The 15,482-nt window shown below is 33.9% G+C and overlaps 1 protein-coding gene across 1 annotated transcript in view; it reads left to right on the top strand.

The window, feature by feature from the left end:
* Window positions 1-15,482, top strand: part of DPP10 (dipeptidyl peptidase like 10) — a 715,542-nt gene that overhangs the window by 631,676 nt on the left and 68,384 nt on the right. Inside the window, exon 12 of the mRNA XM_054574986.1 lies at window positions 11,108-11,146. Within this exon, the coding sequence (XP_054430961.1) occupies window positions 11,108-11,146 (39 nt within the window). The remainder of the gene's footprint in view (window positions 1-11,107; window positions 11,147-15,482) is intronic.

The raw sequence follows: 15,482 nt of genomic DNA on the forward strand, positions 1-15,482 counted from the left end.
CTGGACCGGACATTTTCACAGAAAAATTTTACAAAACATTTAAGGAAGAGCAACCTCTATTTTTCTCAGACTATTCCAAAAAATCCAGGCAGAGGGAAGACTCCCAAACTCTTTTTATGAGGTCAGCATCATCCTAATCCAAAAACCAGATAAAGACACAGCAGAGAAAGAAAACTACAGGCCAATATCACTGATGAACATAGACGCCAAAATCCTTAACAAAATATTAGCAAACCAACACCCAGCAATACATTAAAAGGATTATATACCATGATCAAGTGGGATTCATCCTAGGATGCAAGGATGGTTCAATATTCTCAAATCAATAAATATAATATATCACAAAACAAAAAGAAAGACAAAAACCATATGATTATCTCAATAGATGTGGAAAAACATTTGATAAGGTACAGCAACCATTTATAATAAAAACACTCAGCAAAATGGGAATAAGGGGGTCATACCTCAATATAATAAAGGCTACATATGAAAAACCGACAGCCAACATCATACTCAACAGGCAAAAACTAAAAGCTTTCCCACTAAGATCGGGAACAAGACAAGGATGCCCGCTTTCACCTCTTCTATTCCACATAGTATTGGAAGTCCTAGCCACAGTGACCAGACAAGAAAAAGAAGTAAAAGACATCCAAATTGGTAAAGAGGATGTAAAACTATCATTGTGTGCAGATGACATGATAGTGTACATAGAAAACCCTACAGACTCCACCAAAAAACTACTCAACCTAGTAAGTGAATTTTGCAAAACAGCAGGATACAAAGTCAATATTAGAAATCAAAGGCATTTTTGTACACCAACACTGAAATATCAGAAGAGAAATCAGGGAAAAAGAATCACATTTGCTATAGCAACAAGAAAAATAAAGTACCTAGGAATAAATCTAACCAAGGAGGTAAAAGACCTGTGTGTAGAAAACTGTACAACAAAGAAGAAAGTAATTAAGGAAGACACAAATAAATGAAGGCATATACTGTGTCAATGGATTGGAAGAAATTAATATCATCAAAATGTCCATACATTTAATTACCCAAAGTAATTAATAGATTCAATGCAATCTCTATTAAAATACCAATGACATATTTCACAGACATAAACCAGACATTTCAAAAATTTGTATGGAACTATAAATGACCCCAAACAGCTGCAGAAATTTTGAGAAAGAAAAACAAAGCAGGAGGGATCACAATATTGGACTTAACACTTTATTATAAGGCCACTGTAATCAAAATAGTCTGGTATTGGCACAAGAACAGACACATAAATCAGTGGAACAGAATAGAAAGCCCAGAAATAAACCCATGTCTCTATGGTCAATTAATATTTGACAAAAGGAGCAGAAGTATAAAATGGAATAAAAATAGCCTCTTCAACAAATGGTATAGGGAGAGTTGGACAGCTACATGCAAACAATTGAAATTTGATCAGCTGACACCATACACAAAAATAAACTCAAGATGGATAAAAGACTTAAATATGAGTTGCGACACCAGAAAGGTCCTAGAGGAGAACATAGGCAGGAAACTCTCAGTTGTTCCACATAGCAATATTTTCATTGATATGTCCCCTAAAGCAAGGGACATAAAGGAAAGAATAAAGAAGTGAGACCTCATCAAAATAAGAAGCTTCTGCATAGCTAAAGAAATCGTTAGCAAATGAGAAGGGAACCAACTGTATGGGAAAATATATTTACCAATGATACCTCAGAGAGGGGTTTGATCTCCAAAATATATAAAGAACTCATCTGACTCCACTCCAAGAAGACAAATAATCCAATTAAAAAATGGGCAAATGACCTAGACAGACAGTTTTCTAAGGAAGAGTTACAGAGGGCCCAGAGATACATGAAAGGTTGTTCATCATCAGTAGCCATCAGAGAAATACAAATTTAAACCACAATGAGATACCACTTCATACCAGTCACAATAGCCATCATAAACAAATCAACAAACAATGATTGCTGGTGAGGCTGTGGAGAAAGAGAACCCTAGTACACTGTTGGTGGGAATGCAGCTGGTGTAGTCACTGTGGAAAACAGTTTGGAATTTCCTCAGAAAGCTAAAAATGGAACTGCCTTTTGACCCAGCAATTCCACTGCTAGGATTATACACTAAGAATCCCAAAACACCCATTCAAAAGAACCTATGCACCCCAATGTTCATAGCAGCACAGTATACAATAGCCAAGTGCTAGAAGCAACCTAAGTGCCCATCAGTAAATGAGTGGATAAAAAACTATGGTACATTTACACAATGGAATACTATGCAGCGGAAAAAAAGAAAGAGCTACTACCCTTTGAGATTGGCATGGATGGAATTAGAGAGCATTATGCTAAGTGAAATAAGCTAGGGGCGAAATACATTTACCATATGATCTCACCTATAAGTGGAACCTAGCCAACAAAACAAACAAGCAAGCAAAATATAACCAGCAGCACTGAAAGAAAAAAGAAACCAACAGAATCAAGAGGGAAGGACGAGGGTGGGCCGGGAAAGGGAAGGGATGGGTGAAGTCAAGGAACATATATAAAGGACCCATGGACAAAGCCAAAGTGGGAAAGGATAGAGGGAGGGAGATGGGGAAGGGGGGCAGTGGAAAGTGGTGGTGGGAAGATGGAGACAAATATATCTGAATAATTAAAAACAAACAAACAAACAAACAAACAAATAAAAGGTACTGAACATCATTAATCATTAGGAAAATGCAAATCAAAACCACAATGACATATCACCTCACTGTCTTAAAATGACTGTTATAAAAAGGACATGAAATAACAAATGCTGACAAGGAAGTGGAGTAAAGGGATCACTTTTTGCACTGTGGTAGGAATGTATACTGCTACAGCCATTAGGGAAAACAGTATGGCACATACTTAAAAAATAAAAAATAAAAAAAATAGAACTTCCATGATATTTAGCAATTCAACCCCTGAGTTATTCAAAGAAAACAAAATCAAAATCAGGTAGAAATGTTTGTACCCTCATGTTTATTGTAATGTTATTTCCAATAGTCAAGACATGGAAAAATAACTAAGTTTACAACAATGGATGAATATATTTTTTTTAAAAAGTCACACACACACACACGTGCACACAAACACACACAGAGTAATACTATTCAGCCATAAAAAAGGAAATCTTAATATGTGTGACAATATGGGTGGCCCTTCAGGATACTTATTTTAAGACAAATAAGTCAGATAGAAAAAGAGAAGTACCATATGATCTTGCTTATTGGTGAAATCTAAAAAGAAAAAGAAAAAACACCAAATTTTATTTTTTATTTTATTTTTTTAATAAGGCAAATTAACTTCTTTATTGACATTTCTACTTGGTAAATTCTCTCCAAGACAATTGCATTGTGTAAGTTCACGTAGTAGACAGTTGGTTTTCTGTTTCGTTTTGTTTTTTAATTAATTTATTTTTTCCAAATACATTTGTCTCTACCTACCCCCTACCACTTTCCCTTGCCCCCTCCCTCAACTCTTCCCCTTTGGTTTTGTCCATGAGCCCTTGCTATATGTTCCTTGACTTTCCCCTTACCTTCATTTTCCCCCACCCCCCTCCCTCCTCCCATCTTGTCTCTGTTGGTTTCTTTTCCTTTCAGTGTTGCTGGTCTTATTTTCCTTGCATCTTTGTGTTGTTTAGAAACAGAGATTAGATTTTTCTTTCCTGAAAGTGGGTGGATGGGTGTGGGCGACATGGGTGAGTTGGATAATGATAATTAAAATGTACAAACTTCCAGTTATAAGATAAATAAATTCTGGAAATATAGTATCAACATGATGACTATAGTTAACAATACTCTATTGTATATTTGAAAGTTGCTATGACAGTAAATCTTAAGTCCCCATCACAAGGGAAAATATCCTAACTATGTGAGGTGATGGATGTTAACTAAACTTCTTGTAGTAATCATTTCATTGTATACACATATATCACACCATTATGTTGTATACCTTAAATTATACAATGTTATATGTCAAGAATATCTAAATAAAACAGGGACAAAAGAATAAATGTTATTTCTACATTTTCTAGAGAGTGGAGAAGAAAACTAACTTTTCAGTTTATTTTTTTGAAGTTAATCTCATGATCCCATTACCAAAGACAGGGTTATGCTACTCTTATAAACAAGGACATTATAAAGGAGCATATTTTTGACTGATATCCCTATGAACACATATACATTTAAAAAATCCTTAAATGTATTAATATGTCATCTCTGGCACTATAGAAAATAGTGATCATGACTAGACTGTGTTTATCTTGTGAGTTTCAGAATGATATTGAAAGCCAATCAATGTAATTCATATTTTAACAGAAAAGGAGAAAATAATTATCTCATTAGTTTAAAAAAGCAATTGACAAAATGCAATGCTCATTCATAGCTTGCAACATAAATGAATAGAAATTAGTGTCCCCAATCTGATAAAGGACACCCAGAAAATACCCCAATAAATACCATACTCAATGGTGAAACACTTTTCTCATTCACCTTAAGATTCTCAATAAGGTAAGGATATAAATTCTCACTATTATACAAAGTTTATTAGAGACTAATCAGAACAATTTGGCAAGGAATAAAAATGATGATTGTTAAGGGAGAAGTAAAAGTGTCTTTATTTATGGGTAGCATTATTGTATAAATAAAGTATAAGAAATCTTCCAAAAATAGGCTACAATTCCCAAGACAGTGTACTAACTTCATTTGTTTCTTCCATTTTCTAATTTTGATTATTTTACTGTTAAAAATCTGTAAATATATAGAATACTGTAATTTTCTTAAGAAATTATTACTGAATTAATTATGGGTAAATGGCTTTAGTGTATCAAAATTTCTGTAAAATTTTTTAGGAAAACATAATACTCCTAAACTTTAATTGCTTTTAAAGAATTATACCTCCATCTTCCTCTCAAATGGTTTAGAAACTGTGTATATTGAGATATAATAATAATACAAAATATAAATAAGAACTATGTATAAAGGATATGCAGACATTTCTTGAACTGGCCTTTAACTTCCCTGTAACTTTGTACTTGTTTCAAAATAAATAATTAAGAAACAAAAATATATTTTATGTACTTATTATGATGAAAAATAAACAAAAATGTCATTAAAATAAATAGACACTATGCCACATTCTTGAACTGAATGTCTTAGTATTGCAGATTTCAATTCTTTTCAAACTGAACTGTAGTTTTAATATAGTACTGATTAAAATCCCAGCAGAATTTTTCTGAAGTAACAGTCTTGTCCTAAAATGTATATGGACAAGATCAAGCATATTCAGTGTGGTATGACTTTGGGTGGTAAACACAGAGTGCAATATTTAGTTGATATATTTTGGAATTGTATACTATAAAACTATGTAACTTTATTAACCAATGTCACCCAATAAATTTAATTAAAAATTTAAAAGAATACACAGAAATACAAAAAATCATGATGAGCCAAAACAACCTTGTGGAGAAAAAAATGGAGGAGTTGCACTACCTGATTTCAAGAGTAGCTAGAAAGCCACAGAAACTGAAAGGATGAAGTGAATACATAGGACATGCAAATATATCAAATGAACTGAACAGAATTTCCAGAAAGAGATCCATATTTGTATGATCAATTGATTTTCAACACCGGTGCCAAAACAATTCAGTAGGGAAAAACTTTGCTGGAACAATCAATGACCAAATGTAAAAAATGATTATGTTTGACATTTATCGCATATCATATTTTAAAATTAAGAGAAATTACAGCCTTATCTAAAACTCATATTGTCAATTTTCTAGATGAAAATGTAGGATATATTTACTACATTAAATAGGCAAAACTCATTAAGCATGCAAAAGAATACATTAAACATCATCAAAATTAGAAACTTTCCATTAAAGTTACCATTAAAAATTGAACAACTACTCACAGACTGAGAGAAAATGTTTTGCAAGATGTGTCTGAGAGTTATACATGGGGAGGAGGCAAAAGTTTATATATGTGCATGTATGTATATACACATACATACATACATAATTTCCAGTAACTTCATTTCTATATATTTGCAAGAGAAATAAAATCCTGTGTTTACCAAAGGATTTATAAAAAAAAAAACAGAGAAGCTATATTGACAATAGCTAAATGCTATCCAATTGTCCATTAACAAGAAATGGATGAACAAAATGAGGCAAACAAATGGATAAAGAAAACATCTACACAGTGGAATTATACTCAGCAATCTAAGAACAAACAGAATACTGATACACTCAACAATATGAATAAATCTAAAAAATGTGTAGTGTGAAATAAATCCAAGATAAATCAGCACATAATACATGATTTTAATTTTCTGAATTTCTAAAACAGGAAAAATATGAGGAGGAGTTCAGAAGAGTGGTTGTCTTTTTAGAAACTATGGGAATTGGCATGAGGGAATGAGTGAGAAAATATAAAGGTCTTAACCTTGATGGCATGTAAATAGATTTGTCAAAATTCATCACACACATTTCATATCTGTACATTCACTAATGCAATTTATACTTCAATACTTCCAAAACATCATTTTAATGATCTATAATAGACAGAAATGAAGAGGAAGAAACTGACCTAATTAAAATGGTGAGGCTACATGTGGAAATGAGGTAGATGAGTCAGCCATTCCCTTTTTGAGTTTGACCAATGCTCTTAAAATTTGGCTTGTATTTATTAGAAAATGTATTTCAATCATCCTTTTTTCACCTGGATAGCTTAGAGTGACTAAGATTTCACCATTTACTTGTTAAGTTTCGTATTCAGCTGATTAGTAAGTCATTAAAAAATTGGAATGTAGGGACCAGGAAGTGATAACTATTCTATTCTAGTAGCAGAGCTGAAGGCATGGGGGTGGCAGAAGCTGTAGCCAAGACAAAGAAGATGATAGTGCCAGTTATGTGTGAATTTTTTAGTGAAACCTCAAACCAAGTGAGAAGAAATCTTAAAGAAAAAGTAACTGACATTTAATGTAGCAACACTTCTGGCAAGATGGCAGCATAGGTTAATACAATATTTACATCTTCCCACAACCACATCCAAAATGAAAAACAAAAAAAAAACTAAACTATGGAACAACCATCATTCAAAACCACCTGAAATTTAAATGAACAGAAGTCCTCCAATTAAGGATATAAAGAACAAGCCACATGGGGAGACTAGTTAGAAAGGTTGGGACATGTAATGTGCTGGTTCCACACCCACATGTGGCAGATAAAAATTGGGAGGGATATCTCGGCTGCAAAGGTACCTCATGAGGAGTGATGGATCCCAGGTCCACACCAGAATCTACAGCGCAGGGTTCCAGTGCTGGAAAAAGAAGTTCCTATAACTTCTGGCTGTGAAAACCAGCCACGATTGTGGCTGTGTGAGATGGAGGGCTTCTGGAGCCCAACGTGCTCCTCTTAAAGATCCCACACACAAACATAGTTGGACATGCTTTCTCTGAGCTCCAGAATTAGGGCAGTAGCTCAAAAGGCACCATACAGATAGAGGAAGGAACTGAATTGTCTGGTATTAGGAAGAGAACTGGTGGGGGCAGCTTTCTCCCTGATAGAAGTGCTAGCAGAGTCCACTGTTCCTATTCTAAATTGTCCCCCTATAGAGCCTGTGAATGGGCCCTGTATATGAGTCTTCACCAACCTGATTAAAACTGTTTTCCCTGCCCTGCTGATTCCCTGAGTCACTGCCCCACCCAGCTTGCAGGGCCACCCAAGCTGTTTCCAGTGTCTTTTCCATGTGAATGATTTATCTTGGTTCATGCTTTGGGATTTCCTCAAATCTCTCAAATAAGCAGCATCTGTCTTCTTCATGCCCTGTACCTCTCACTAAGTGGCCCCAGGCCCAGCACTAGTGGCAGCTAGCCCTGGTTCATAACCTGACACCTACTGGGCAGCTCCAAGCCCAGCACAAGGAGAAGCCATCTTCATGTCACTTTATAGCTCATGGTGGGTGGTCCCAGGCAGAACCCAAGTGGTGGCTGACCTTGGCATGTACCTCCCAGGAGGCTCTCAAACCAGTGCAACCAGTGGACAGCTTCAAAACACACTGGAGCACCATTTGACCACGTCCATATAGGATACACTCAAGGGACAAAGTTAGCAGGCACCAGAGTCCCACTGAAGTAGGTCTTGTTCTGTGGGGTGGGCCCCTGCACAGCTGATCTTCCTTGGTGATCACAACCAGTCTTCATAGCTAATTGGCTAGGGGTAAATCTTTTCCAGTGATGTGCTAACAACAAGGATCAACTACAACAACAGTATGTATGCAGCCCACATGGGTGTGGAGAGTACACCTGGAAGGCCCACCTTGGGTGAACAGGGAGGCTGTGTTATTGGACCCTACAGGACACATATTACATAAGGCCATTCTACCAAGACTGGGAGATATATCAGCTCCACATAATAAAGAGAAACAAACACAGGGAGGCAGCCAAAATGAAGAAAGAAAGAAACATGCCCCAAATGAAAGAACAGAAAACTAAAAAAAAAAAAGGGGGGGCAGGGAGACAAGCAACCTACTAGATGCAGAGTTCAAAACACTTGTTATAAGGGTACCCAATGAACTTAAGGGAAGAGTAGATGAACAAAATGGGAGCTTTAGTAAAAAGTAAGAAACTGAAAATTGGAACTAAAAAACAAAAAAAAGAACTAGTCAAAAATGAAGAATACATTAACTGAAATGAAGAATATATTACAGTAAATGAAGCACGGGATCAAATATGGTATTTGGAAGATAAAGAAGCAGAAAATACCTAAGCAGAGGAGCAAAAAGAAAAAGAATTCAAAAAATGAGAAGAATAGTGTTAGGAGACTCTTTGTCAACATTTGCATCATGGGGGTGCTGGAAGGAGAAGTGAGAAAGCAACAAATTGAAAACATATGTGAAACAATCACAGAAAAGTTCCCTAACCTGGTGAAGAAAATATACATGAAAGTCTAGGAAGCACAGAGAGTCCCAGACAAGATGAGCCCAAAGAGACCCACACTGAGATGCATCATAATTAAAATGCCAAAGATTAAAGACAAAGAGATTCTTGAAAGCACAACCAGGAAAGCAGTTAGTTACCTACAAGGCCATGCCCAGAAGAGAGTCAGCTGATTTCTCAACAGAAACATTTCAGGACAGAAAGGATTAGAAAGAAATATTCAAAGTAAAGCAAGGACTTACAACCAAGATTACTCAACATGCTATCATTTAGAATTGAGGACATATGAAGAGCTTCACAGAAAAAAATTAACTAAAATAGTTCACCACCACTAAACCAATATTACATGAAAGGCTAAACCTTTAAGAAGATAAAGAAAAGAAAAAGAAAAAGATAATGGCAATACATACATATCTATCAACAATTCAATCTAAAAAAAACCCAAAGTAAATGAAAAAGCAGAACAAAAACAGACTCATAAATACAGGGAATATTTTGAGGGTTGCCAGATGAGAGGGTTTTGGAAGACAGGTGAAAAAGGTGAAGAGATTAAGAAGTACAAATTGGTTGTTGCAGAATAGTCATGGGGATGTAAAATACAGCATAGGGAATATGTATGGTGTCATATGGGTGTGAGATTAATCAGAATGATCACTGAGTGAGTTATGTAATGTCTAATTACTGGGAAATACATTCTAGGCTAATATAATATTTTATGTCATCTGTAATTTAAAAATAATTTAAAGTAAACAAAGAGATTTTTTGGGGATCAAGGAACACTAAACATAATCTGGATAATAGATATTCATTATTTTTGTCAAATGTGATAAATACGCCTATTTAAAGGTACACGTTAAAAATACATGATGACAAATTTACAGGTAAAATAATATGATATTTGAGCCTTACTTTTAGATAGTTCACTGATAAAGTATTGAAGGGTCAATGAAATAAAAAATGATGGAGCTTTTGTAATTTTTGACGCTGGATGATGGGTCCATTGGAGAATATTATGCTTATCATTTTTAGAAAATAAAAAATTTAAAAACAAGGTAAAAAATAAAAAAAATTGGAACTCATTTTTTCTAGTTAGAGTTTGTATATCATCTCTTCTATGGAAAAATAATCTATACAGGTAATCGCAAAGATATATTAAAATGTTTCAATAAAAAATAAACATAGGAAACCTATCATATTGTTGATTTGATACCTTATTGGTATTCAATTATATTTAAATCAATTCATAGAGTTAAAATATTTTATTTTCCATTATAAATGAAATAATAAGACAAGTAATTGTATGTGAAATTTTGGAATCTCGTGGATTCTAATAAAAGAGTGATAATAAGAACAGTGGAAATTGACATGTTTTGTGTCTCTGTTTTAGAGATGGGAAAATTGTTATTGATGAAGTACAAATAGAGAAAAATGAACAAGAAGAAATGCTTTAAATGGAAGTTTTATGAATGAAAACTTTCTTCATTCATAATAATAGAATAGTTTTTACAGAAAATGATATTTCCCAAAATACTACATATAGACAGTGTAACTAAAGTTTTTCACCTACACATATTTAATTCGAGAATAAATTAGTCTAATTTTGCTTTTTGAAATACAATTTTGGTTTTGGTCTTTTGTAAGATTAAAAGAACGTAATATTTTGTCATTTTGAATGCTAATAACTATGGCGGAATGGATTGAATGTTGAAAAAAAGTCCACCTTTTAATTTTATTCCTGGCTGTTTGCCCAGTCCTTTTGAAGGACTTAATAATTTTATTTTCCTGATGATACTAGAATTGAAAAGAGACAGTGCCTAGTGGTGGAAAACAGTTTGTGATAGGGAAACAAAACTGGAAAATGTTCTTTTATCCTGGTTATACACTACCGCGAATTCGGAAGTAGTTCACAAAAAAAAAAGAAAAAAAAGAAAGAAAGAAAAGGACTTTATAATTATATTATTACTTAATCCCAATTTTATAATTATTCATTTAGTCTAAATCAGCAATTGCAATGGCATGTCTCATATTTTGCCAATTGAGGAAAGGGGAAAATGCCTGAGAATAACACTGAAACAATTGTTAAATAGATGTGTGTTTTTATTTTGGCCTTTAGATGCTTCATGAAGTTAATTGTTTTGTTTCAGAAATATGAGATGACATCAGATACGTGGCTCTCCAAACAGGTATAGTATAGGTTGCTTTTTATGTCACATGTTGGTCATTGTGCCCATCCTGTTCACCCATTTATTATGTGATAACTTTCAAAAGTTATTTTAGTAATGTGATTTTAAGGTTTTGTATGTGTTTTTTTTTTTTTTTAGGTTTGAAACCATTTACTTTATTTTTTGGCCATTTTTACCATTTTTTATTGTTGTTCTATTACAGTTGTCCCTATTTTCCCCCGTTGCTCTCCCTTCCCCCACCCAGCGCCCACTCCCACAGTCAATCCCTACCCTGTGGTCCATGTCCATAGGTCATTTATACATGTTCCTTTGCACGTTTGATTCAGTCTTCTCCATGAAAATATTTATGACTTGCCCTTTCTGTGACATCTTTATTAAAAAACTGTTTCTGTTTTTATAGAATATAACTTACAGAATAACAATGATATTTTTCAGGGTAATTCATGTAAATAAATGTGCAGCTGACAAAGAAAAAATGGCAATCCATTAAAACTAGAAATGATCAACATTGCTTAGATTGTCCAATGAATTATTTTTGTGAGGATTATTCAGATAAACACTTCCTTTGTTAGATAGTCCTAGTTTCCAGTGCTAGTTTGTGACTCAAAGGAGTATGGCATCCGAATGATCACAATGGAAGAACAACCAAATGTCTCTATGACATGGTCTCATACTGAACATTTCAGAAGAAAACACAAGTAGATTATCCATATATGACTGAACAAATTTCACTAATAACTCCCTCACTACTTTTTGCAAAGAACAATGTTTGATTTGTTTTGATTTTGTTGTTTGTTTTTTTTTTCTTTGCAGTCATCTTTTACATTCTTTCCCTACTTGACATACCTATCTATGATTTCAATTACCATGCATATACTGAGATCTGCAAATGTATAGCCTCAGGCTACTCACATCTCTGATTTTTAATACATCCATATTCATGCTTGGCATCTCCCCCTAAATCTATAAAAGTAATTGAACACTCCATAATGGAACACATCTCCTTTTTTGTCAGTCTAATGTCTTCTTATCATAGGATTCAAAGACAGAGTTATACACCTAGCTATTAAAATCATAAACCTAGTAGTTATTTTGAACCCTTTCTCAATGTTATTTTACAGTTCATAAACACTGTCCAGGATCAAACCAAGGTACTGCAGTACCACCTTCACTTGTCCACGCTCAACCCCTAAGCAACCTTCCAACCTGTTCACACTTCAGGCTAGCTGAGTGACCTTTCCAGAATATATATTTGATCACTACCCATTTCACTCTCATACTTCACTTTCACATCTAAAACAATTTTTGTCTACCCTTTTGTTCTTCAGATAAAGCCCAACATTCTTAATTGGGTCTACAAGGAATTAAATTGAAAGCATTTTCAGTTTGTGTCATACTGTCTTTTCAATGTTTTCTTCACTCTAGGCATATTAGCTCTCATTCTCACAACGCCTTTGTATGAACCCTTTCTTCTGAACAGAAGTCCCTCAACTATTTTCTTATCTGAAGGCTGCTCATTTGCAAACCTTACCTTAAATCACCTACTTAAGAAATCACCATCTCCAGCCACACTAAATCACATCCCCTAATACAAGTTATGTTAAAGTCAAGTGTAACTTTTAAAACTGTTTCTGTGATTTTCTTTCTTTTTACTGTTCTCATTTCATTTTTGTTCTCTATTGTAAACCAAATGACTAACATAGAGTCTGGTTAAATGAAAAGCTCCATAAATATTTGCTGAATAAAAAAAATGTGTAAGAAGGACTGCAAATAATCTACACTTTTGCTCAATTGAATTATAGGCATATAGGCATAGATATCTTTTATCTATCTATATTAATATGAATTATTTAATCTTATTCATGTGCAGAATGAAATTGGAGAAAAGAAAACTTGATTTTGTAGCCAATACTGGACTCTCACAAAAATGACTTAAATACCAAATATAAAAACAATGAAAAACATATATGGATAGTCATGTATTTGGAATTATTCTGCCTTATTAAATCTATTTTGCTATCATTTTATTTGCCAGTGACATTCATAATAGTCTAACACACAAAACATGTTCTTTTGGTATTATTTTATATACAGTTTAAATACCAAATTTATGAATGTTTAATAGAACCATTTTTAGCAAATAAACCAATTCTCAATTATTCATTAATAAAATGCAAGTGTTAGTTTGTCACAGTTGATTTCTTCTTCAGATACTCTGAGGAAATTTCCTGAAATACTTAGAATTTGATGAAATTCAAAAGATGAGAATAGTAGTAGTTATGAGATGAAGCAAATTTCTAAGACAATTAGATATTTACTATAATCAATATATGGTTACTTTCTGGACAGGAAGAAGAGCAGAGAGAAGTGGGCATGTTTGCCCAAGCTTCAAGAGACTTAGACTTAGAATAATCAGTGTACTAACTATTTAGTCAGGAATAAAATTTGTTATCCCCAATTAACTGCTCATTGTGTCATAAACACTGACTTGCTTAATTTTATGAGAATGGAAAGTGATTTTGGATCTACTTCTTCAGTTGATTGTAGGAAAGGGTTCTGCCTAGAGTGGTACATTTATAGCCAGATATTGTCTCATGCTGAAGGTTTTTAAGCTCAACTATGAATTTAAGATGATAGTGCCCATCTGTTCCTTTACTGAGCTGTTTCTAAGACACCAGATTTGGAGAACTAATATAAAAAGGAAAATGCTCAAATGTTCTCATGCCACAAAAAAAAAATATTTTTGAAGCAAAACACAAATGGAGAGTATTGATTAAAGGAGGAGTAAGTAACAGATTGGACTAACTGTGATTAAGTGATTTGTATAACAAATATTTTTTGTCTATTGTATACATGCATTTATCTATTTAATTATGGTAGTATACCTACTGTGTCCTGGGCAATAAAGCTGAAAAGTCAAAATTGCAAACTTACTTTAATTATTACTTGGCTAGTGAAAGAAGTCAAGCATATAATAGAATGCACTGCAAGACATGAAGAGATGAATACAGGGACATTTTTTGAATCTCTGAGAAGAGATTTCTTAGCTAGGAGAGACTGTTTGATTAGGGAAATTTGGAAATTGTTTTTGTTTCATGCATTTAAGCAAAAAAAAAATGAGCTTTAGCAAGAAGACAAAGGAGAAGGAGGAAGAAGAGGAAGAAGAGGAGAAAGAGAAAAGAAGAGAGGGAGGGAGGGAGGGAGGGAGGGAGGGAGGGAAGGAGGGGAGAAGAGAGGGAGGGAGAAAAGAAGGAAGGGGGGAAGAAGAAGACAAAATGTGGTTCCAAGCAGAAGAAATGCCATGTGCAAAGCCAAAGAGAGAATTAGCCCAGGGGAGAAAGAGATGAAATATACAGAATTATTAATTCTCTCATAGTTGAAAGATGTGATTTACAAGTGTCTTTTCAGTATTTATTATATGTCCAGTAATACAACTTTCCCATCCTTGAATTGTATGTTACTTCAGTTTTAAATTATTTACATATATCATTGTATATTTTCATGAGTGTTCATGAAGTCGATAAGTAAAATATTATTCTTATATCTCTATCAATGGATATTCTTACTAATAAAACTAAGATCAGACTCTTGAGATTATTAAAATGGTTACTAATTTACTTATTAATTTGATGAATAATTATTAAACACAATTTAAGATAGTCATTGTCCCAGGTTCTGGAAATACAGCAATGAAGAATTCAAGGTTCCATCATCATGGTACTTACATTCTATAGGAAGCTACCTACCTATGCCCTAAATATGCACATATACACATACATTCATATGCAAAAAAGGCATAAAACACAAAATATAAAAGTTCCATGGTGTTAGGCGCTATGGAAAAAAGTAAAAGGTAACTGAAAGGGGAAGAGAGATTCACAAAAGTTGGATGATCTGGCTTCCCTGGTCACCTTTTTTATAGGGTAATCAGGAAACACCTCACTGGTAAGGTGAAATAGAGCAGTGATATGAATGATAAGAGAAAGAACCAGAGTAGGGAGATAAATAGTGCAAAAGGCCTGAAGCAGAAACATGCACAATGAGGAATAGAAGAATGGAAGAAGATGAGATCAGAAAGAGTGGAGGGCCAGATCATCCATTAGGGCTTGTAACACATTTAAAGACATAGAGGAAACCATAGCAAAGCCTCTCATTATACTGTATGTATAATCACTCTCAATAATCTGACAAGAAAGAATGCAATATTTTGTCAGGTAAATCCATTTTCTTAATGTTTCCCCTGGAACCAGAGAAAGCAATCTATATATATTTTCCATCATTTAATCAAAAATATTTCTATTCCTTTAACATGCCACTAGAGTTTAAATTAAAAAAT

Source organism: Pteronotus mesoamericanus, unplaced genomic scaffold (genome assembly GCF_021234165.1).
Source record: "Pteronotus mesoamericanus isolate MK-2021 breed Mesoamerican mustached bat unplaced genomic scaffold, CSHL_Meso_final contig_27, whole genome shotgun sequence".
In the NCBI taxonomy this organism is placed as follows: Eukaryota; Metazoa; Chordata; class Mammalia; order Chiroptera; family Mormoopidae; genus Pteronotus; species Pteronotus mesoamericanus.